Raw genomic sequence first — 22,500 nt, 5'->3', positions numbered from 1 at the left:
TATATATTTATATATTTTTTTATTTTTTTTGGGATAAAATTTGGCCGTGGCGTATACTATTGGTTTCTAAGATAAACAATACTATTTAAATATATAACTCCACCAAATTTTCACATAAATTCAGCTCAGCCACTACGACTCAAGCTGACAATAAACTGCCTTTAAATCCATACCAAAACTGTACCCCTTTGCCAAATGACAAAGTGGACTTCTCCACATAGTATAGCCGCGACAAAGGGAAGGGGGGGTGGGAAGTTCCGCTGAATGATCCTCTTCAGGACGAGACTGGCCCCGGACCACCTGAACTGACCTATTAAATAGGGACCCCTCAATGTTCTGGAAAGTTCTATGGGGTCAGCTGACCCCAATTGACCTATCCTATGACCAGGAGACCCCAAATTTTGCCCAGTAACCATACCATTTTAATCAATCCCTAGCTTTCCCGCTTGAATGATCTACTGACCTATCCTAGGCTCAGGAAATTTACCCTAGCAACTATCTAACTAACCAATCCCAAACCTTCCCGCTTTTTTTAAACTAAAGGGGAACCTGAAAACTGCTCCTGCCAACAATCCCATAAGGAAAAGGGGGCCTTGAAACAGTCCTATCCCCTTTTCCTCACATTCTTTAAATTCTAAAATAGTTGTTTGGTACTGGGCTTGTTCACATGGACAGCCAGGGGGCAGTAAAATGAGACAGTTAAGCCGTTTGGGGGTGTACACATGCTACGGGCAAAAATAAAACCATATGTCACATTCAGTTAACTATGCCTCCACTGAATGCTACCCAGTGCCGGTGATCTGACATGCTGGTTCCAGCTATCGTGGAAGTTCCAGCGCATGCGCGAACTGATGCGCTGAGATGGTTCCAGCCATCGGGAAAGTTCCTTCAAGCACTGCGCAGGTGCAAACTTGCTGACGGAAATCCCCGAACGGCGGCCGGCATCCAGGGCGACGTGGATAGTGAGGTAAGTGGCCAGTCGGCCTCACGTCCTCGCTGCGCTCGGACGGCTCGCTTCGCTCGCTCGGCCTCCTGGCTCTTTTTTTAACATCCTCCAATCCACGGGGATTTTAAAGAATGAGCCTGGATGCCGGGCGAGGTTCGGGGATTTCCGTCGGGAAGTTTGCGCCTGCGCAGTCAGTGGAGGAACTTCCCCCATAGGGGAACATTCAGGACAAGTCACCGGCCCAAGACATTGTGCTGCCTGGTACCAAGAATGAAATGCTGCCCCCCCAAAAAAAAATTACGCCCACCAAAATGCCCCCACATCCATTATTTTATATCAGGATAACTAAAGTGGACCTATCATGGCTCTATACATGTGTATAGGAGTATAAAGAGGACCTGTTATGGTTGTTTACATGTATAGGAGTATAAAAAGGACCTGTTATGGCTCTATTCATGTAATTAGCCCCACAGGGGAGCGGAGAGCGGAACGGGAGGAGCGGTGGGGCGGCAATTAGCCCCCACAGTGGAGTGGAGAGTGGAGCTGGCGGAATGGGATGGCGGGCGGGCGGCAATTTGCCGCCCCCCTGAAAGTGCCGCCTGGTACAATGGTACCATCGGGTCCCATGGTAGGGCCAGCCCTGATGCTACCCATTTAAGTGTATTGGGGAATGCCGCAACCACCCTGTAATAGCATCCAATGCACACAGGCATCTCGCCACCTATCAAATGCCCTCTTAAAAGCAACCCACAATGGACAGGTTGCTGCATAATCCTAATGAGTCCTAAGTGGGACTTCAAGGCTGGCCATACACGACTAAAATGTTATCCAATTTCTATGAATCAGCTGAAATTTGGGCTGGGGTGACCATGCCAACAACACCTGGCTCAACTTCGATTGGGCAATGTTTTGCTATTGTAAATTCCAGCTGTCGTAATACCCAGACAGCAGGGATATCCTCCATCTGTGATGTTTGGCGTTAATAAGTGGAATCTACAGATTTATCTCATTCAGCCCAGAGGGATTGTTGCGTGTTTGACCAGCTTACCTATACAAACAAACAGTTGACCTACAATGACTTACAGATATACGTGATAAAGTAGGAGACAGGAGTAAAAAATGCCAACCTGCTGCTTTTCCAGAAAATCAGCTTTGCACATGAAGGTCAAACCATTGTCAGCAGGATGTATAATAGAGTACAGGTCATTGTAATGATAGGATGGGAAGATGGACGGTGTTGTTGGAGTAGTACAGGTATTCTGACAGGTGAGTAGTCATGACATGTTAAGGACCGATCTTAGTGAGCACTTAACCCTTTAAAACCCCCATGTTAACACCCCCCCTTTCTGTACTACCCTGCTAACCCCAATAATGCCACAGACCACGTTGTGGAGTAAAATTGGCCTTACGGCCTTCTTTATTAAACCAATAACATTAACATAAATAACTGTTTTAAATAGCTTTTAAATAACTCTATATATACCCTATCAAAAAAAACCCTGGTGGTCAAAAGGACCACCCCTCTCGAACTTGGACACTGGGACAAATACTTCTAACCTAGGCCTCAGCCGCAAGACACCGACTCGGAGGCAGTATAACCGTCCTCAGTGACCTTAACCCTTTCACCCCTTCCTGGTTAACACCCGCCAACCACAAGGTACACCATAACCTCCCATACCACGTATGGGTACAAACTTTAACTTACCCCAACTAGCCAGACTTTTTCGTCTTACCGAGACCCAAAAAACACGCCCACTAGCCTGCCTAAAACTAGGGAGGGTGGGTGGGAAGCTTCTTCTCGGCTGTAAGATGGAGGAGTGACCCACGTCACTTCCTCCACGTCAGACCCTTCTGCCGACCACGCCCCTCTGCCCGGCCAGCCCATCCCCTACTTCCCCCTGACCAATCCTCACTCCGGTCCCTCCCTGTCATGCGGCCCTTCCCCCACTGCGTTGCTCCGTGCCTTTCTTGACATGTTAAGGACCGATCTTAGTGAGCACTTAACCCTTTAAAACCCCCATGTTAACACCCCCCCCTTTCTGTACTACCCTGCTAACCCCAATAATGCCACAGACCACGTTGTGGAGTAAAATTGGCCTTACGGCCTTCTTTATTAAACCAATAACATTAACATAAATAACTGTTTTAAATAGCTTTTAAATAACTCTATATATACCCTATCAAAAAACCCCCTGGTGGTCAAAAGGACCACCCCTCTCGAACTTGGACACTGGGACAAATACTTCTAACCTAGGCCTCAGCCGCAAGACACCGACTCGGAGGCAGTATAACCGTCCTCAGTGACCTTAACCCTTTCACCCCTTCCTGGTTAACACCCGCCAACCACAAGGTACACCATAACCTCCCATACCACGTATGGGTACAAACTTTAACTTACCCCAACTAGCCAGACTTTTTCGTCTTACCGAGACCCAAAAAACACGCCACAGCTCACAAGGATAAAGCCTTACCCTTGCGAGCACCTCCACACCCCCAGGGCCCCTGGATTCCCTCCTGCAGCCCTAGCACCCATAGGGCGATGCCCACCTCGTTGAGATGAACCCCGTCCCTACGCAGAAAACGCCATGTTTCGACTTCCAACTCCCTATGGCGCACCACCACTCCACCATTGCGCATAAAAAAACTCCCAACCTCCTTGTTAACTTTAACCCACGCCTTGTTGACCTTCTCCACCGACCAGGACCAACAGCAATCCCCTTTCCCACTCTCACTGTGTACAAACAACTGCCCCAGATAACTCCCCTGCCCTAAACTTACTCAAGCATCAAATGAGGGCGGATGTAGATCCTGAACCTCTCCGAGTCCCACCGCCCAATCTTTTTAACCACGTCCGCAGCCAAACCGGCCCGGGCGGCCTCAGTAGCAGCCCCGATCCGGAACGAATGCGCCGAATAATCTTTCGGGTCATACCCTGTGTCTTTCAAACATCTCCTGAAAACCGCCACGAACTGAAACTTCGACAACGCCGACCCATCCTGATGCATTAAGAAGGACCCTGCCGAACCAGGACGCATGGATCGAAACGATTCCACCGCCCGCACTGGACAAATTGCCGCTCCAGGAACCCTGAACAACTGGAGCCGCATTCCCTTCCCCCTTTGGTCCGTCTTAGACCTACGCAGCCAGATTCCTAGACCTCCCCCGGATAGTTCCACATCCCGAAACAGCAAACCACCCTGCACCCCTCGCGAGGAACTGACCAGTTCACTCACCCTCAGTGCTCCGAAAAAGGCCAGTGCAAAGGCGGCCTTGAAAAGTGCACACTCGTATGCCGTTGAACACACCGCCGGTAAGCGCAGAAAGAGGTTCTGAAGCATCCCAAACGACACCGGCCGGCGGCAATCAGCCGCCTTCCTGCCCTTCCTGTACCCTTTTACAGTCTGCCTCACCCAAAATTCCTTTGTGCAATCCGTCACCCCATGCCACTTAAAGAAAAAAGTCAAACCTGCCAACACCCGATCAATCGCTGACACCGACACCCCCTGCTCCATCTTCAACGTGAGAAAATAGAGGACAGCGATGCCCGCATCTTGCCCGACCGGGGAGATACCCAGACCCAACGCCAGCTCCACCCACTCTCGCCATACCTTGGAGTAAGCCGACCATGTCGCCGTGCTCACCGACCGCTGGATCCACCCTGCTGCGCTGTGAAAACAATGTCCCACATCCAGGCGGGACAGGGGACTCCGTGTTGCTCCGCTGCTGGTGCCAACTCCCGGAACCTGTCCCACTGAAAACGAGACAAAGCGTCAGCCAAGGTGTTCTCGACCCCCGGTAGGTGTACAGCATACATGTAGACATTTAAGTGCAAGCAACGTAGCACCAAATGGCGCAGCAAACTAACCACCGGCGGGGATCCCGCCGACATACGATTCACTACCTGCACCACCCCCAGGTTATCGCAATTGAAGCGCACCTTCGAATTCCGCAGCGTCTCCCCCCACAGCTCCAGTGCCACCACAATCGGGAAGAGCTCTAGGAGCACCAGATTCTTCAAGAATCTCGCCTCCTGCCGCTGCCTCGGCCAAGCCTCGGCGCTCCACCTGCCTCGACAAAATGCCCCATACCCTGTAGAGCCTGCAGCGTCCGTAAACAACTCCAAGTCAAAGTTGCTCACAGGCCCGGACATCCACAACGCACGGCCATTAAAGGAACTCAGAAACTCATGCCAGACCTTCAAGTCGGCTCTGTGCTCCCCCGTAAGGGTAACAAAGTGCTTGGGCTTCCGCACGCCAGCTGTCGCTCCCGCCAACCGGCGGCAAAACACCCTCCCCATGGGCATGATCCTGCAGGCGAAGTTCAACTTACCCAGCAGCGACTGCATACTGCGCAGCTGAATCTTCCGCAGCCCAATGGTCCCTCGCACCTCCGCCTTCAACGCCTCCAGCTTGTCCTCCGGTAATCGGCACTCCATCTTCCTCGAGTCCAGCACGATACCCAAGAAGACGATGGAGGTAGTGGGGCCTTCCGTCTTCCCCGGCGCCAGTGGAACCCCGAACCGATCAGCCACGTACTGCAGCGTGCCCAACAGTACCACGCACGTGTTCGCCCCAGGCGGTCCAACGCACAAGAAGTCATCCAGGTAGTGGATGACGGAACTGAGCCCCGATACATCACGCACCACCCACTCCAGAAAAGAACTGAACGTCTCGAACAGCGCGCAAGAGATGGAGCAACCCATGGGCAAACAACGATCCACATAGTATGCCCCATCCCAGCTGCATCCCAATAGCCGAAAGCTGTCCGGGTGAACTGGCAATAACCGAAAGGCCGATTCCACGTCCGCCTTCGCCATGAGAGCTCCCCGGCCGCACTTGCGCACCCACGAGACCGCTGCGTCAAATGACGTATAAGACACCGTGCAATCCTCCGGCGAAATGGCGTCATTGACCGAGCCACCTTTTGGGAAAGATAAATGGTGGATCAACCGGAACTTGCCCGGTTCCTTCTTGGGGACCACCCCCAGCGGGGACACGACCAAGTCATCCACCGGGGCCGTCGCAAACGGCCCCGCCATCCTACCCAAACGCACTTCTTTGGTAAGTTTCTCCGAAACCACCGAAGAATGCAGCACCGCCGATCTCAAATTATTCGCTTCCGGGGGGACAACTGAAAGAGAACATGGTATCCTAAAACCGCTGGCAAAGCCCTCCTCCAGCAACTTTGCCGCGCGCCGGTCGGGGTATCTATTGAGAAAGGGGAGCATCCTTACCACCTGCACTGGAGTCACCCCCTTTTCCCCCAGACTCGCCGGGACGGCCCTTGTTCCGCTTGAAGCATTTTGCCAACGCGTGGGTGCCTCCGCACCCTGAACACGTGTGCTTAAATCGGCAGTTTGTGCCGTATTTGCACGTCCCTTCATTAAATTGCCAACAATAGCCCCATCTTTTTTCAGCCGGTAGTCCTGAGGCAGGTGCACCCCCGACCCCTCCCTGAAAAAACTGTTGTGGAGCCCGCGCCGCTGTCATCAACGTCATCCACAGGTTAATGTCCTTCTGGTTCCAGCGCAGTGTCGGTCGGAAAGCCATCCGTTGACGGAACTGTTCATCATACTGCAACCACGCCGTACCACCATACGTCTGGTGCGCTGACCGGATAGCCTCCAAGTAGATAAATAAACCCGAACAGTGCTCCGGAGCCTTCTCCCCCACCACGCATGCCAGTATCGAAAACGCTTGGAGCCAATTGGTAAACGTACGGGGGATCAGGCGATACCGCCGTCGCTCCTCGTCCTCCTTCTTATTCAATTCAGGCTTCAACCGGGTTAGATTAAATTTCTCGAGGGGAAGTAACGTGAAAATCTCCACGTACTCCCCCTTCCAAATTTTCTCCCTAACTTCCGGCTTCAGATGAGCCCCCAACGTCGCCTCAAAGCAAGTGTACATTTCGCTCTGCGCGGCATCTGACAACCTGACAACCTCCCTCTTATCACTCGCCGCCTCTGTCGCAACCACCTGCGACACTGACCCCGAACCACTCGTCACCGCCGCTCCACTTGCCGACGCCGCCCCCGCGCTCGAGCCCTCCTGCACCACCGGCCCTGCTGCCTGAACCCCTTCCGCCTGAACTGACCCCCCCCCCAGCGGGGACCACGCCACCGCTGGAGAGGGCGTGCTGCCCGCCCCTGGTTCGAACCTCCTAACTAAGTCCCGCAACTCGGCCCATAGATCCTGAGCCTCACCCCCTGGCACTGCCCCGCCCGTGGCACCCCCCATCGTCTCCTGAGCCCTGTCTTTCCCAGAGCCCCCCCCGCACCACTCTGCACTAACAAATCCTGCAATAAATTACAAACCGAAGTAGATTGTGACTTACCAGGCTGCCTTGGACTAGGTCCACGCGCCGCCGGAATGGAATCCACCGCTGCTCGTTGTCCCGGACCATCATTGCTCTCTGACCCGGACAGCTCCCCTTCGGACCGGTCCTCACTCCGTGCTGGCGAAAAGTCTCTCTGCCGGTCCCCGGCCTGTCGTGATGCAGCTGCAGACGGCCTGTGTTGCGCTGAACTTCGACCCCTCTGTCCGGGAACACCAGACCTGCTTGCGACCTCCGCAGATGGACTCCGTGAGCGCCCGCTGGCCCGGGCCTCCGCTCCCCGTCCACGTCCCTCACTCCTCGTCGCCCCCATACTCCGCTCCGAACTCCCTCCACTCGCTGCCGGGCCCCTGGCCGCCAAAGGAGAGTGGCCCCGGGCCCGCTGGCTGGACTCCACACGCTGGGTCGCATGACTGCCACGACCGTCCCCTGCAGTCCCGACCGCGCTGTCCGGACATCTCCGTCGAGCTGGTGGTGAGGGCCCTGGCGGGCTGTCTGACCCCCCCACTGCGGCGCAACGTCCGCGACGCGGATTCCTCCCAGCCCCCCCCCGAGGGCCCGGCTGTTGACCGCTGCGGGGACGGAGCCGGAGGGCCCCTGGCGGGTCTCCGTGTGTGCCGGTCTGTGCCTGGGGAAGGCCCCGGACTGTACCGCTCCGGCGGTTTCGACCGCCTAGCGCGTGGTGCTTTCCCCCCCTCGGTGTTTGCCGCGGTCGGAGCTTCTAACGCTGCTGCCACCTGCTCTCTCACCCAATCCGCCCCCTCTGTGGCCGCCGCAGCGCGTAACTGCGCAATTAAATCCTCCACCGCCGCCATTTTCGTGCGAGCTGCCGAGCTTCTTCTCGGCTGTAAGATGGAGGAGTGACCCACGTCACTTCCTCCACGTCAGACCCTTCTGCCGACCACGCCCCTCTGCCCGGCCAGCCCATCCCCTACTTCCCCCTGACCAATCCTCACTCCGGTCCCTCCCTGTCATGCGGCCCTTCCCCCACTGCGTTGCTCCGTGCCTTTCTTTAAAGGGGATGTAAATCCACCTTATTATATATGACCTTTCACCAACCCTAATCAATTGTACAGCGAAAATGGGAAATTCCAGCAAGTAATTATTCTATCAAATGCCTAGAATACAACTGTCCCTTTTTTTTTTTTTGGAACCAAATCCCTCTACTCCGCTTTCCTACTTGGTGGTCCCTCTTATTGGCCTGATGTCTAGACCTCCATCCAAAATTCACCATTTCACCACACAAAAGTCCATTGGCCCGGATTCAGATACCAGTTACGACGGCGTATGTCCGGATACGCCGTCGTAACTCTGAGTTGCGGGGTCGTATCTATGCGCCTGATTCATAGAATCAGTTACGCATAGATTTCCCTAAGATCCGACCGGCGTAAGTGTCTTACACCGTCGTATCTTAGGCTGCATATTTACGCTGGCCGCTAGGTGGCGCTTCCGTATATTTATGCAAGGAATATGCAAATTAGGTAGATACGCCGATTCAGAAACGTACGTCCGCCCGGCGCATTTTTTTTTACGTCGTTTACGTTAGGCTTTTTCCGGCGTAAAGTTACCCCTGCTATATGAGGGGTATCCTATGTTAAGTATGGACGTCGTTTGTGTAAGTCATTCGCGAATAGGGCTGTACGTAAGTTACGTTCACGTCTAAAGCATTGACGATTTGCGGCGTAATTTCGAGCATGCGCACTGGGATTCTTTCACGAACGGCGCATGCATAAAAAACGTCAAATACGTGGGGTCACACTAAATTTGAATAAAACACGTCCACATTTGAATTAGGCGGGCTTACGCCGGACACCACATACGTTACGCCGCCGTAACATAGGGCGCAAGTTCTTTCTGAATACGGAACTTGTGCCCTAATTGACGGCGGCGTAACGTATCTGAGAATACGTTACGCCCGCCGAGAGATAGGCAGATCTCTCTGAATCCGGGCCCATGACTCTAATGCCGCGAACACATGACCGTTTTTCGGGTTGTAAAAACTAAAAATTTTAATGGTCTAGAAAAAACAAAGTTTTTTTTCAACCCGATCGTTAAAACGGCCTGGCCTACACACGATCGTGAAAAAAAAATGCTCTAGCAAAGCGCGGTGACGTACAACACGTACAACGGCACTAAAGGGGAAGTTCCATTCGGATGGCACCACCCTTGGGACTGCTTTTGCTAAATTTTGTGTTAGTAAAAGACGATTCGCGCTTTTCAGTCTGTTATAGCGTGATGAATATGCTTACTCCTTTACGAACGCTAGTTTTACCAGAACGAGCGCTCCCGTCTCATAACTTGCTTCTGAGCATGCGCCTTTTTTTCTCGGAAGGTCCGGTCGTGTGTACGAGGTATAATAGGACATGCCGCATCCAAAGAAGTTCAGCACAGGGCAAAACAGGTCTAACGTGGCCTCTAAATTGCCATGTGTACTGCTCAATTAAAGTCAATTGTATTTTTCTGACCAGCGTTTGACATCCATTCCAAGCATATTTCAAACACAAGAAAACAAGGCTTATCAACAAGTAGAAATTATTCATGGTCTGTCTGTAACTGGGGGGCGTGGAAGGCATTGTGTCCTCTTCTTATATACCAGTTGTCTCCAAACTGTGGCCCGTGAGCCAGGTGTTGTCCTTTGCTTGCCTTTATCTGGCCCCTGGGTCACTATTACTCCCACTGATCCACGGCACTATTTTTCCCACTGACCACAATGATGGGGTGCTATTTATCCCACTAACACCAACAATGGGGTGCTGTTCCTCCCACACATGGTTTTTTTTCAGGGGGGAACTTGGTGGAACTCAGTTCCACCACCTCTGGCTCAGCCCCCTTGGTGCCTGCTCACCACAATCACGTGTAAACACAGAAGTCTGGTTTCTGTGTTTACAAGTGACAGCTCTGCACTCTGTATGTAATGCAATCCTGGTATTTAATGCCCCTTTAAGACCCTCCTACTGTTTTTGTGAAATTTGACTGACCACACCCACTATTTGATGTGATTTGGAGGGTGTTTGTAGGGGGAGGGGTTATGTGGGGCCGTATTTAAGTTCCAGCACCTATTGTTTGAGAAAAAAAGCTCTGCTCCCACAATGGGGCAACATTTTTTTCCATTGACACCAATAATGGGACACCATTTCTCCCACTAATAACATTTATGGGGCACTATTCCTCCTTCTACTGATCACAGGCACTAGGTAATTTTTGTTTCTCCCGCTGAACACCAAGACTAATAGCTAGATTCAGAAAGAGTTAAGCCGGCATATCAGTAGATACGCTGTCCTAACTCTGAATCTGCGCCGTCGTACATTTAAGTGTATTCTCAAATTGAGATACACTTAAATGTAGCTAAGATACGACGGCCTGCGCCATCGTATCTTAGCTGTCTAGTTCCGCCGGTGTAGTGTCACAGTTTGCTGCCTATCGTAGAATGCTGCGGAAGTCACGTGGCGGCCAACTGCGCATGCGCGATGCGTTCCAAACGCAAGTGCGATGCGTTCCAATGGATTTACGACAGTACACACCAGCGAACCCGGCATTCAGGGCGACGTGGATTTAGAGGAAAGTGGCCAGTCGGCCTCACGTCCTCGCTTCGCTCGGACGGCTCGCTCCGCTCGCTCGGCCTCCTGGCTCTTTTTTTAACATCCTCCAATTCACGGGGATGTTAAAGCGGAGGTTCACCCATAGCGAACACATTTTCCCCTTAGATTCCTGCTCGTTTTCTCTAGGGGAATCGGCTATTTTTTTAAAATATGATCCGTACTTACCCGTTTACGAGATGCATCTTCTCCGCCGCTTCCGGGTATGGGCTGCGGGACTGGGCGTTCCTTCTTGATTGACAGTCTTCCGAGAGGCTTCCGACGGTCGCATCCATCGCGTCACGATTTTCCGAAAGAAGCCGAACGTCGGTGCGCAGGCGCAGTATAGAGCCGCACCGACGTTCGGCTTCTTTCGGCTACGAGTGACGCGAAGGATGCGACCGTCGGAAGCCTCTCGGAAGACTGTCAATCAAGAAGGAACGCCCGCTCCCGAAGACCCATACCCGGAAGCGACGGAGAAGATGCATCTCGAAAACGGGTAAGTACGGATCATATTTTAAAGCAAATAGCCGATTCCCCTAGACCAAACGAGCATGAAGCTAAGGGGAAAATAGAAAAAAAAATGAATTGGGTGAACTCCCGCTTTAAGGAAAGAGCCTGGATGCCGACCGAGGTTTCACTGGTGTGTACTGTCGTGAATCCATTGGAACGCATCGCATTTGCGTTTGGAACGCATCACGCATGCGCAGTTGGCCGCCACGTGACTTCCGGAGCATTGTACGATAGGCAACAAACTCTGACAATACACCGGCCGCTAGGGGCGTGAACGCTGATTTACGCCTAGAATGCGTAAATCAGCGAAATACGCCTATTCACGAACGTACGCTTGCCCGTCGCAGTAAAGATACGCTGTTTACATAAGCTGTTTTCAGGCGTAAAGTTATTCCACCAAAAAACTGGCCTAGCCAATCTTAAGTATGGAGGTCGTTCCCGCGTCGAATTTTGAAAATTTTACGTCGTCTGCGTAAGTCGTCCTTGAATGGGGCTGGACGTAATTTACATTCACGTCGAAACCAATAAGTCCTTGCGGCGTACTTTGGAGCAATGCACACTGGGATATGTCCACGGACGGCGCATTTAAGTGAACGTGCTTCTTTGACCTGTATGGACAAAGCACGTTTCCTTTAAGGCAACTTGCATATCTTGATTTATTTGTCCTCTAAGAAGTTACATAATTTTGTTTTTCAGAGTCTTCAGACGTCCCTTTAAAAAGATGGCAAAGTGAAATTCAGAAGTCTGATTCCATTGAAGTTCTAGTAGAAGTTCCTGCACCATCCAATCATGTGTTTTCAGCGGCTCCTGCTGCAGAAGTTAAGAAAGGCCCATCATATGCTGAGGCTAATGGAAGCAACATCATCATCATAGAGCATGCCTCTATACTCCGGAAGTCTACTCCCGGCAATGGCTATAGTGCCACCCCTGCTGATCTGCAAAGAACCTCCCCTGCAGAGTCTCGACGCTCCACCCCTGCAGATCTTCGTTTTACTCGTCCAAGCTCAGGAAACTCTCCTGTCCCTAACTCTGAGCCCCCTGTTGCTGCTCCTGGCAGCCCCTTTCAGCTGCTCCGTTCACCCAGCCCACGCTCTTTACTGGAGAAAGAAATAGAAGAAGTGCGGGAAAGAGAGAAGGAATTACGGAAACAGAGAACAAGTATCTATGGGAGAGATAACGACACAGAGGAGAATCTCCAGATAACATCTGATAACAGAAGTGACATCCAAAGTGGAGTGTACCAGCCAGGTGAGAGCATGACATTTATAATTTTTACGTAAATAAAATAATGTAACAAAGCCAAAGCCAAAATGTTTTAATTTGTTTTAGATCTTTGTCCTTACTTGGAATATTTCCCCTCACATCCTAGTAACTCTCATTAATCGGAATGCCCATAAAACAAAAACACCGTGGGCCAGATTCAGAAAGATCAGCGGATCTCCGATACGTTATGCCGCTGTAACTTTGGGCGCAAGTTCTGATTTCAGAAAGAACTTGCGCCCTTAGTTACGGCGGCGTAACGTATGTGTGGCGGCGTAAGCCTGCCTAATTCAAATGGGGATGTTGGGGGCGTGTTTTATTTAAATTTTACTTGACCCCGCGTTTTTTAAGATTTTTTTGAACGGCGCATGCGCCTTCCGTAAAATATACCAGCGTGCATTGCTCTAAAGTACGCCGCAAGGACGTATTGGATTCGACGTGTACGTAAATGACGTACAGCCCTATTCGCGAACGACTTGCGCAAACGACGTAAAATTTCAAAACTCGGCGCGGGATTGACGGCCATACTTAACATTAGCTACGCATCATACAGCAGGGGTAACTATACGCCAAAAAAATCCTAATGTAAACGACGTAAAAAAATGCGCCGGCGGGACGTACGTTTCTGAATCGGCGTAAATACCTATTTAGCATATTCCTTGCGTAACTATACGGAAGCGCCACCTACTGCAAGGAGATACGCCGTCGTATATCTCGGTTGTGAATCTGGGCCATAGTGTTTTGCTTTTAGGCCAAAAAGTAAAAATGTTGGTCTCATGTGACCACATGGCTTCTCACAAACTGTAAACGGGACTTCTTATGGCTTTCTTCTTGCCACTCTTCCATAAAGGGCAGATTTGTGGAGAGCACGACTAATAGTTGTCCTGTGGACAGATTCTCCCACCTGAGCTGTGGATCTCTGCAGCTCCTCCAGAGTTACCATGGACCTCTTGGCTGCTTCTCCGAGTCTTGTAGAGCGGGAGAATTATCGTTTTATCTTGGGAGTTAATCCTCTTTTTAATGCATGCCAATATTCTGTTAGCTTTGTTAGCAGCAGCTTGGCATTGCATGCCATTGTTGAGCCTTTAATCCACTAGGATCCTCAGGTCCTTTTCCATCCTTGATTTCCCCAGAAGTTCTCCCCCCAGTAAGTAGATTGCATTCATATTTTTTGTCACCCAAATGCAATTATTTTACATTTTTACATTTTTACACATTAAACCTCATTTGCCATGTAGTTGCCCACCCCATTAATTTGTTCAGATCTTCTTGCAAGATTTCCCCATCCTGCAGAGAAGTTATTGCCCTGCTTGGCTTAGTATCCTCCGCAAATGCGGAGATTGAACTGTTTACCCCATCCTCCAGGTCGTTTATGAACAAATTTATTTTTCTTTTACTCTCCAATTATGTGCCACTTTGTGTTGGTCTATCACATAAAATCCAAATAAAATACATTTACGTTTTTGGTTGTAAGAATGCAAAATGTGGTAAATTTCAGGGGGGGTATGAATACTTTTTTTTTTTTTTGTAATCGGCATGATATAATTGAGAACAAGAGAGAAAGCACGTCAGTAAAACAAAGACTATTGGAGCCAACTTTAATCAGAGTCCCCATCAAAGTCCCCCTTACATCGAAATTCCTGCTTGCATCAGATTCCCTGTCCCCATCAGGCCCCCCCCCCTCCTTCCCCTATAACATGGTCTCCATCAGAGTCCCTTCTTAAGCTGGCAAGGTCACTGATAAGGGGGTACCATCGGTCCCCCTGAACAGGTCCTTGGCCCCCTCGGTTCAATAGGGGGGCTCAGGCAGCTGAGAAGCAGAAGGAAGGGGAAGGCGGCAGGGGCGGCCTTTACTGGAACTGATCCCCTGTAATTCCCCTCTGCAGCAGCTGAAAGCCAGCTTCTCCTTCTGCCGCTTTTAGCTGCTACAGGGGGGAACTACAGAGGATCAGTTCCAGTAGCTGCCCCTCCTGTTCTAGTTCCCCTTCATTCTGCTGCCAAGGCCTTCCTGTGTGCTCCTCTAGTTCCTGGCTGCTGCGGGGGATCGTTTTAGGATGGAGAGCCGTTCTGTTGAATGGGATGTTGGAAAGTTTTAATTTGATCATTGCCTGTAGCGCTGGTCAGTGTATTATGAAAGAGGTTGTGTCCTCGCTCTCAGAATGCAATAGCACAGTGGGGATGCTCATGCTTACGACTCCCAACAGCCTAGTGATGGGAGTCGTAAGGCCCGTGGAATCCAGAATCCCTTGGAGAGGTTAGGAAACCATTGTTTCAGCTCCCCATGCACCTCCTATGTCTAAGTCACCCTGTGTCTCTAATAGAGGTACAGGGGGACCAAGAACCCCAGTCTGATCTGTGCTAGTCGGACGCGCTGTACAACCACACTGGAATGTTGTATATATGTATATTTTCTCATACTGTTGGGGACTTTTTGCTGGTTTGTTTGGGATGTGACTGAATTCTATTGTTCTGAATTCTATTGTTCTGTATTTATGGGATGTGTATGTAGATTAGCTGTGAGAGGGAAGGGGGGATTCCTCCAACAGCTCTCCCTGCTGATTGGACTGTCTACCCCACCCTGAATGCAAAGGGTGGGGTAAACCGTTTCAATAAACCGTTTCATGTTTAGCAACCAAAACTAGTACTGCTTAGTTATTGGTTGTCAACGGTTTGGAATCTATATTCAGACTGGAGGAAGCGGTATATGACGAAAGCACTCCAGCGGAGTGTGGGGCGTTTTGTTACAAGCCTCCTGGCTAATACAACAAAAACAATCCATCTATGGCCAGCTTTAAATAAGAGGGCCAGATAAAATCTTGCAGCGGGATGGATTTGGCCCATGGACCATAACTTGGAGACCCCTGCCTTAGTGCATTGAGGTGTTATTTTAACTACTTGGCGCCCGTGCTATAGCCGAATGACGGCTACAGCGTGGGCCCAAAATGCAGGGAGGATGTCAATAGACGTCTTCCCCTTCACGCGCGCCCCACACGCTGTGATCACCTGAGTCACTGAGACTCGGGTGATCACAGATCCGAGTAAGGGGCAGTCCCGGCCCCTTACCACGTGATCAGCAGTCAGCCAATGACAGCTGATCACGTGATGTAAACAAAAGCTGGTAATCGTGTTTTTATTCTCCTCACGCTTATAGAGCGAGGAGAAAAAAAAGCCGATTATCGGCTCATATGTAAGGGACATCGGTCTCGAAGAGGAAGGAGGCAATTCTGCCTCCTCTGTGCAGTCAGTGCCACCTGCCATTGCCACCTGCCAGTGCCCACAAGTTCCACCAATCAATGCCCACAAGTGCCACATATCAATGCCCACAAGTGCCACCTATCAATACCCACAAGTGCCACCTGTCAATGCCTCATCAGTGCCACCTAACAGTGCTGCCTATCAGTGCCCATCACTGACAGCTATCAATGCCACCTATTAGTGCCACTTCTCAGTGCCCACCAGTGCCACCTATCAATGCCCTTCAGTGCCATCTCTCAGTGTCACCTCTCAGTGCCCACCAGTGCTGCCTATAAGTGCCCACTAGTGCTGCCTATCAGTGCCCACCAGTGTGGCCTTATCGGTGCCAATCAGTGCAGCCTCATCAGCGTACATCAATGATGGAGAAAAATTACCCGTTTGCAAAATTGTATCACAAAATATATATATATATAAAAAATGGTGTTATTAATTTTTTTTAACAAAAAATAAAAACCTCAAAGGTGATCAAATACCACCAAAAGAAAGTTCTATTTGTAAGAAAAAAATTATAAAAATGTAATTTGGGTACAGTGTTGTATGACCGCGCAATTGTCATTCAAAGTGCATCAGTGCTGAAAGCTGAAAATTGGTCTGGGCAGGAGGGGGGTTTAAGTGCCCAGTAAGCAAGTGGTTAAATGAAACATTGGGAGTGCATGACATTTGCAAAGACTGTGCAGAGTCTATTGTGTTCAGACAGACCTTATCAGACCTGAGATGAGGAGATCAGTAGGAAATGGAGCCTGCTGATGTGAAGACAAGCATAGACGGCTTGAATTTCAGCCAGTCAGTCTGCAGGAAAGTGAAAAATAAAAAAATGGATTCCTCTAATGGAGAAAATGATGAAGGGAGCACAATGTTCATAAGCATGGGGAAATGTTCAGCTCACAGATGAAGATCCACATCCTGCTTATTGGAGGCAGTCAAGTCTTATCTACTGTTGTGTGCTTGCTATGACTCATAGCTTGTTACATGTTATTTCATGGTATGTTTTGTAATAATGAGTGGTGATATAATAATATTTATCCAGCAAGGGATCAAAGGAAGCCTGTGCTACCGTTCAAAGGAAGCCTGTGCTACCGTTCACAGGAATGTCGGTGAGCCTTCTCTACTGTGCAATGAGTAAGGATGTATACTAATCCATAATTGCCAATTGGATATCAGTGTTCTAACTTCCGTGAGCTGCCAGAAAGATGGTTTCTTCATGGATGTCATCATGAAAAGATTATATTTCTAACAAAAAAAAAAAAAAAATTAGAAATCTCATCGATTCACCAACCATCTGCTTGGTGCTGGAACCCATCTTGTTCCTTGTCCAAGGCTGGCAATATCATTCTTTGAATCCTTCACTCCTTTTCTTCATAGAAGGTCATGTAGGATCAGGTCGATACCAATATATGTGTGGGTATACAAGAAGGTGGTCTGGTCTGATGAATTCAAGAATGGTTTGAGGAACACAGCTAAGAGTTCAAGGTGTAGACTTAGGCCGCGTACACACGGTCGGACAAAACCGATGAGAATGGACCGAGGTTCAGTTTAATCGGTCCAAACCGACCGTGTGTATAGCCCATCGGTCTGTTGTCCTTCGGTCCAAAATGTTAAAACATGCTTTAAAATCGAACCGTTGGCCCACTACCCAATCGGTCCAAACCGATGGTTAGTACAGAAAGCATCGGTTCAAAACCCGTGCATGCTCAGAATCAAGTCGACGCATGCTTGGAAGCATTGAACTTCGTTTTATTCAGCACGTCGTGTGTTTGACGTCACCGCGTTCTGACCTGATCGGTTTTTGGAACGATGGTGTGTACGCACATCAGACCATCAGGCCACTTCAGCGGTGAACCGATGGAAATGGCCCGTCGGACCATTCTCATCGGTTTGGAACGACCGTGTGTACGCGGCCTAAGCCTCTAAATTCTCCAGATCTCAAACCAATCTAGCATCTGTGGGATTTACTGGGAAAACATGTCCGATCAATAGAGGCCCCACCTCACAATTTACAGATGTAGCCCTACCCCCGGAGGAGCTGCTGGTTTGTTTTGGGTGGCACAATTACCTCGTGGCTCTTCCGAATTCTTAGGGGTGAATGGTGCGTATAGCAGTAGTAAAGGAATGTCCGCAACAAGTGTCTTTTGCTGTGCTCTTTATTACCAAAAAAACAATAAACTTGTGATGAGGAAAGTAGAGTTGAAGAAATAGCAAATTCAGGCGTAGCAATAGGGAAACAGTCCTGCTCCCAAGTGTAACACTTCTCTGTGCCACTCCTGCTTAAGTGGGTATAGCGTACCTGGACCGGCCTCTCTCACTGACCTGGCAGCCAGAGTATCGCTCTAACCTTTGAGGAAAAGTCCCTGCCACAGACCCTCCTTAGAATGAACGTCAGGGAGACACCTCTGCCACAGGCCCTCTCTGATTGCACTTACGGAAGCAATCCTCCTTAGGTGAATTACGCCTGGATCTCCTTCTTAACGTCACCCAGGTACCGACTGACAGGTGATCAATCCTTCAGTGTCCGGCTACCTTGATCCCTGGTGGTTTGTTGAAATCCTTTTGGACCGCCAGCCTCTCATCGGCATTTCTCAGTCGGACTCCCCACCGAACAGCTATACCGCTTGGGATCCTCAAAGGTGGGAACCCAGTCGATCACTGGGTCCCCGTCGCTGCTCAAATGTTCCAGACCTACATGGTCCCGGAACCAGGAACACCATGTGGCACACACGCCCCGGCCAGGTAAGCCATAACGCTGGGGCTCCGTGATGTGGTCACCCTAAAGGTGGGTGCCACACTGGACGAAGAAGACCCAGATGGCGTCTGCCCCATAAATACCCTCCCCCAGCATGAACAGCGAGGCTCAATCCTCCGGATTGGCTGCTGGGGAAGAGCACCCAACCTTGACTCCACTGCTGCCACCTACTGCACTGGGGTGGGAGGAACATCCCAGCACAACAGAATGAGCCCACAGTACAGGCAAGCTGAGACAGAGACCCAATTTAACCACTTGACCACCAGGCACGTAAACCCACTTAATAACCAGACCAATTTTCAGCTTTCGGTACTCATACAATTTGAATGACAATTACTTAGTCATACAACATTGTATCCAAATGAAATTTACGTCCTTTTTTTCACACAAATAGAGCTTTCTTTTGGTGGTATTTAATCCACCGTTGGGTTTTTTATTTTTTGCGCAATAAGAAAAAAAATAAAAGTAAAAAAAAAAAGAATTTTTCTTTGTTTCTGTTATAAAATTTAGCAAATTTAGTATTTTTTCTTCATTCTTTTGCATACTGTGAAAGATGAAGTTACGCCGAGTAAATAGATACCCAACATGTCACCCTTCAAAATTGCACACGCTCGTGGAATGGCACCAAACTTTGCTACTTAAAAATCCCCATAGGCGACGTTGCAGGGTATTGTGGGGTATTGCAGGGTATTGTGGGGTATTGCAGAGTAGTGTGGGGTATTGCAGAGTAGTGTGGGGTATTGTAGAGTAGTGTGGGGTATTGCAGAGTAGTGTGGGGTATTGCAGAGTATTGCACAGTAGAGTAGTCTTAGTATGGGGCAGGGATGACTGAGCAGGGATGGATGGCTGGATCTGTGACTGCATTTGTCACAGATCCAGCCCACAGCACTCGTGCTGCATCCGCTCTCTCCCCTCTCCTCTCACACTGTACCGTTCGGTACAGAGAGGGGAGGGAGGAACCGGCGTCATCACATGACGCCGGTTTGTTTACAAGTGAACGCTCCGTCATCGGACGGAACGATCACGTGGTAAACCGCCGATATCAGTGGCGATTTACCGTTATCCGTGATGCGATTCTGGGAGGACGTCCATGGACGTCCTCCAAGAGTTAAGGAAGCGCCTTGTAGATGTATATCGTCTATAGGGCGGTGAGTAAGCGGTTAAACATCTTAACCAGATCAGAGTTTAACTACACTCTGATCTCCTTCTAAATTTAAATAGCACCGGTACTTTGAAGTAACCAGGTGCTACACAGGGCTTTAAAGGATCTGCTAGTGGTGGCTTGGTGCCAGATACCACAGCGTAACCTTCAGAGGTCATGCCTCGATGGGTTCCGGTGGTCGGTCATAATGTTTTGGCTGAGCTGTGTATACGTCAGTTGCATATAAGAATGCATTTAATGATTTTTAACGACGTTTGAATATTTTAAAAGTTTCTCTTTTGAGTGCCAACTGCACAGGCAACGTATGGTGCTTATGAGCAAGTGTGGTGTTTGTCAATCCTCAAAAGAATTCTCATGCACCTCTTTGCTATAGAGGGGTTCCTTGACTTTGTTTCAACTCTGAGCAAAACTTGCCCACCTCAGAGATAAGTCTGAACTGCCATTTGACAGCCTAGTGTGGGAACCTCTCTTGGCCAATGAGGCTCTAGCCATTAAAGATTCAGGTACATGATGCCAAAGTGTGTTTACCTTGTGGCCCCTGAATTGACCTAAAACCATCGACTTGCATGTCCAAGGGAACCCATCCTGCAAGACACAGGGCTTCTATGCGTTCATTAAAGAGGAAGTAAACCCTGATGGGTTTTACTTCCTCTTTTGCTCCCTGAAAAGCCTGCCAATTAAAAGCATAATGGGCTAGTATGCATTGCATACTAGCGTATTATGTGACACTTACCTACAAACGAATCCAGCGCTGTCCCCTGTACAGGCTGCGTCCATCTTCTCGGCCCTCTTCCTTCCGGGACCGCGAACTCCGGCTCTGTTATTCGCCGGAGCCACATGACGTCACTCCCACGGAAACGGCACAGTCCAACTGAAGCAACGGCACGACATACTGTTGCTTCAGTGCACATGTGCCGATGCCTTCGGCACATGCAGACACAGGGGGATATCTCCTAAACCGTGCAGGTTTAGGAGATATCCAGGATAGCTACAGGTAAGCCTTATTATAAGCTTACCTGTAGCAAAAGGTGGTATGTAAGGGCTTATAACCACTTTAACCTTACCCAACCTAAGCTAAGGATTTAAGTTCACACAAGTAGATGTCAATTAACCTCTGCCCAACATTTGTACGAAATTCTACCCACTTGTGAACTAACATTCAGTATATCAGTGGTCTCCAAACTGCGGCTTTGGCGCTTGATGTTGCTCTTTGTTTGCCTTTATTCGACCCTGGGCCTGGAGTCATTATTCCTCTATACTACCACTGACACCAACAATGGGACACTGTTCCTTCCACTGACACCAACAATGGGACACTGTTCCTTCCACTGACACCAACAATGGGACACTGTTCCTTCCACTGACACCAACAATGGGACACTGTTCCTTCCACTGACACCAACAATGGGACACTGTTCCTTCCACTGACACCAACAATGGGACACGGTTCCTTCCACTGACACCAACAGTGGGGGATAATTCCTTCCACTGACAACAAAAATGGGGCACTATTCCTCCCACTGACACCAACAGTGGGGGATAATTCCTTCCACTGACAACAAAAATGGGGCACTGTTCCTCCCACTGACACCAACAATGGGGCACTGTTCCTTCCACTGACACCAACACTGGGGGATAATTCCTTCCACTGACAACAAAAATGGGGCACTGTTCCTCCCACTGACACCAACAATGGGGCACTGTTCCTTCCACTGACACCAACAGTGGGGGATAATTCCTTCCACTGACAACAAAAATGGGGTACTATTCCTCCCACTGACACCAACTGTACCCCCCCCCCCCCATACCAAGGAACGGGCATTGTTTACTCCCACTGGCCACAATCCGATCCTCCTAAAGTCTGAAGGGCAGTAAACTGGCCCTTTAGAATGTTTGGAGACCTCTGCAATAGAGCCTTGAAATTTGGAATGCCCCCCAAAATATGGAGCGTTATGCGTTTAGTATTAAGGGGGTGAGTCAGAGATTTTTGGGTTCTGTTTGCCTCTCCCAGTCCCCACATCCGTAATGTAATATATGATGATTGCTGTTTGATGTTAACTAGTAAAGTGCTCGGGGCAAGCTGTGCATATCAAAACAGTATCCCTCCCTGTTAATTGTACAATAAACAAGGGAGTAATCTGTAAACATGACCGCTGCCCGAAGTCTCTGTTCGCCTTCTTTAGTGTTCCATACTTGTGGTTCACCAGCTGGATACAGCAGCTTCCTTTCCAAGTTTCATCAGTCGGCACGTTGCTTTTTTTTAGTACCCCTTTCCCCCTAGATTTTCTTGGCACACCTGGCATGGGCCGGTATATGGCCACTGGAAATGCCCCAACCTGATTTTAAAGGACAGTTATGTATCACAAAGCTCATTGAAGCCTCAGGACAGAGTCCTAAGGGCCTAATCCTCAAAAACCCGGCGCAACGTAACTTTTTCCATTTAAGTTACACCGCCGCAAAATCTCTAACTAAGTGCCCGATCCACAAAGCACTTACCTAGAAATTTTGAGCGGTGTAACTTAAATCCGACTGGTGTAAGGCGTTCCTCTTCTCCAGGGGGCGATTCCCATTTAAATGAGGCGCGCTCCCGCACCGGCCGTACTGCGCATGCTCGTGACGTCATTTTCCCGACGTGCATAGCGCGAAATTACGTTACGTCGGGCTTTGTGGATTGCGACGGGACAATAAAGTTGCGTCGGGTAAAAAAAAAGATACG

General features: G+C 49.7%; 1 protein-coding gene across 1 annotated transcript in view; it reads left to right on the top strand.

Annotated features, from left to right (window-relative positions):
• The window catches only part of MISP3 (MISP family member 3), a 71,591-nt gene that overhangs the window by 41,330 nt on the left and 7,761 nt on the right, over positions 1-22,500 (top strand). Inside the window, exon 3 of the mRNA XM_040346590.1 lies at positions 12,064-12,615. Within this exon, the coding sequence (XP_040202524.1) occupies positions 12,064-12,615 (552 nt within the window). The remainder of the gene's footprint in view (positions 1-12,063; positions 12,616-22,500) is intronic.

This window comes from Rana temporaria, chromosome 3, assembly GCF_905171775.1.
Source record: "Rana temporaria chromosome 3, aRanTem1.1, whole genome shotgun sequence".
Classification (NCBI taxonomy): Eukaryota; Metazoa; Chordata; class Amphibia; order Anura; family Ranidae; genus Rana; species Rana temporaria.
This window is presented reverse-complemented; position numbering and strand designations above follow the sequence as displayed.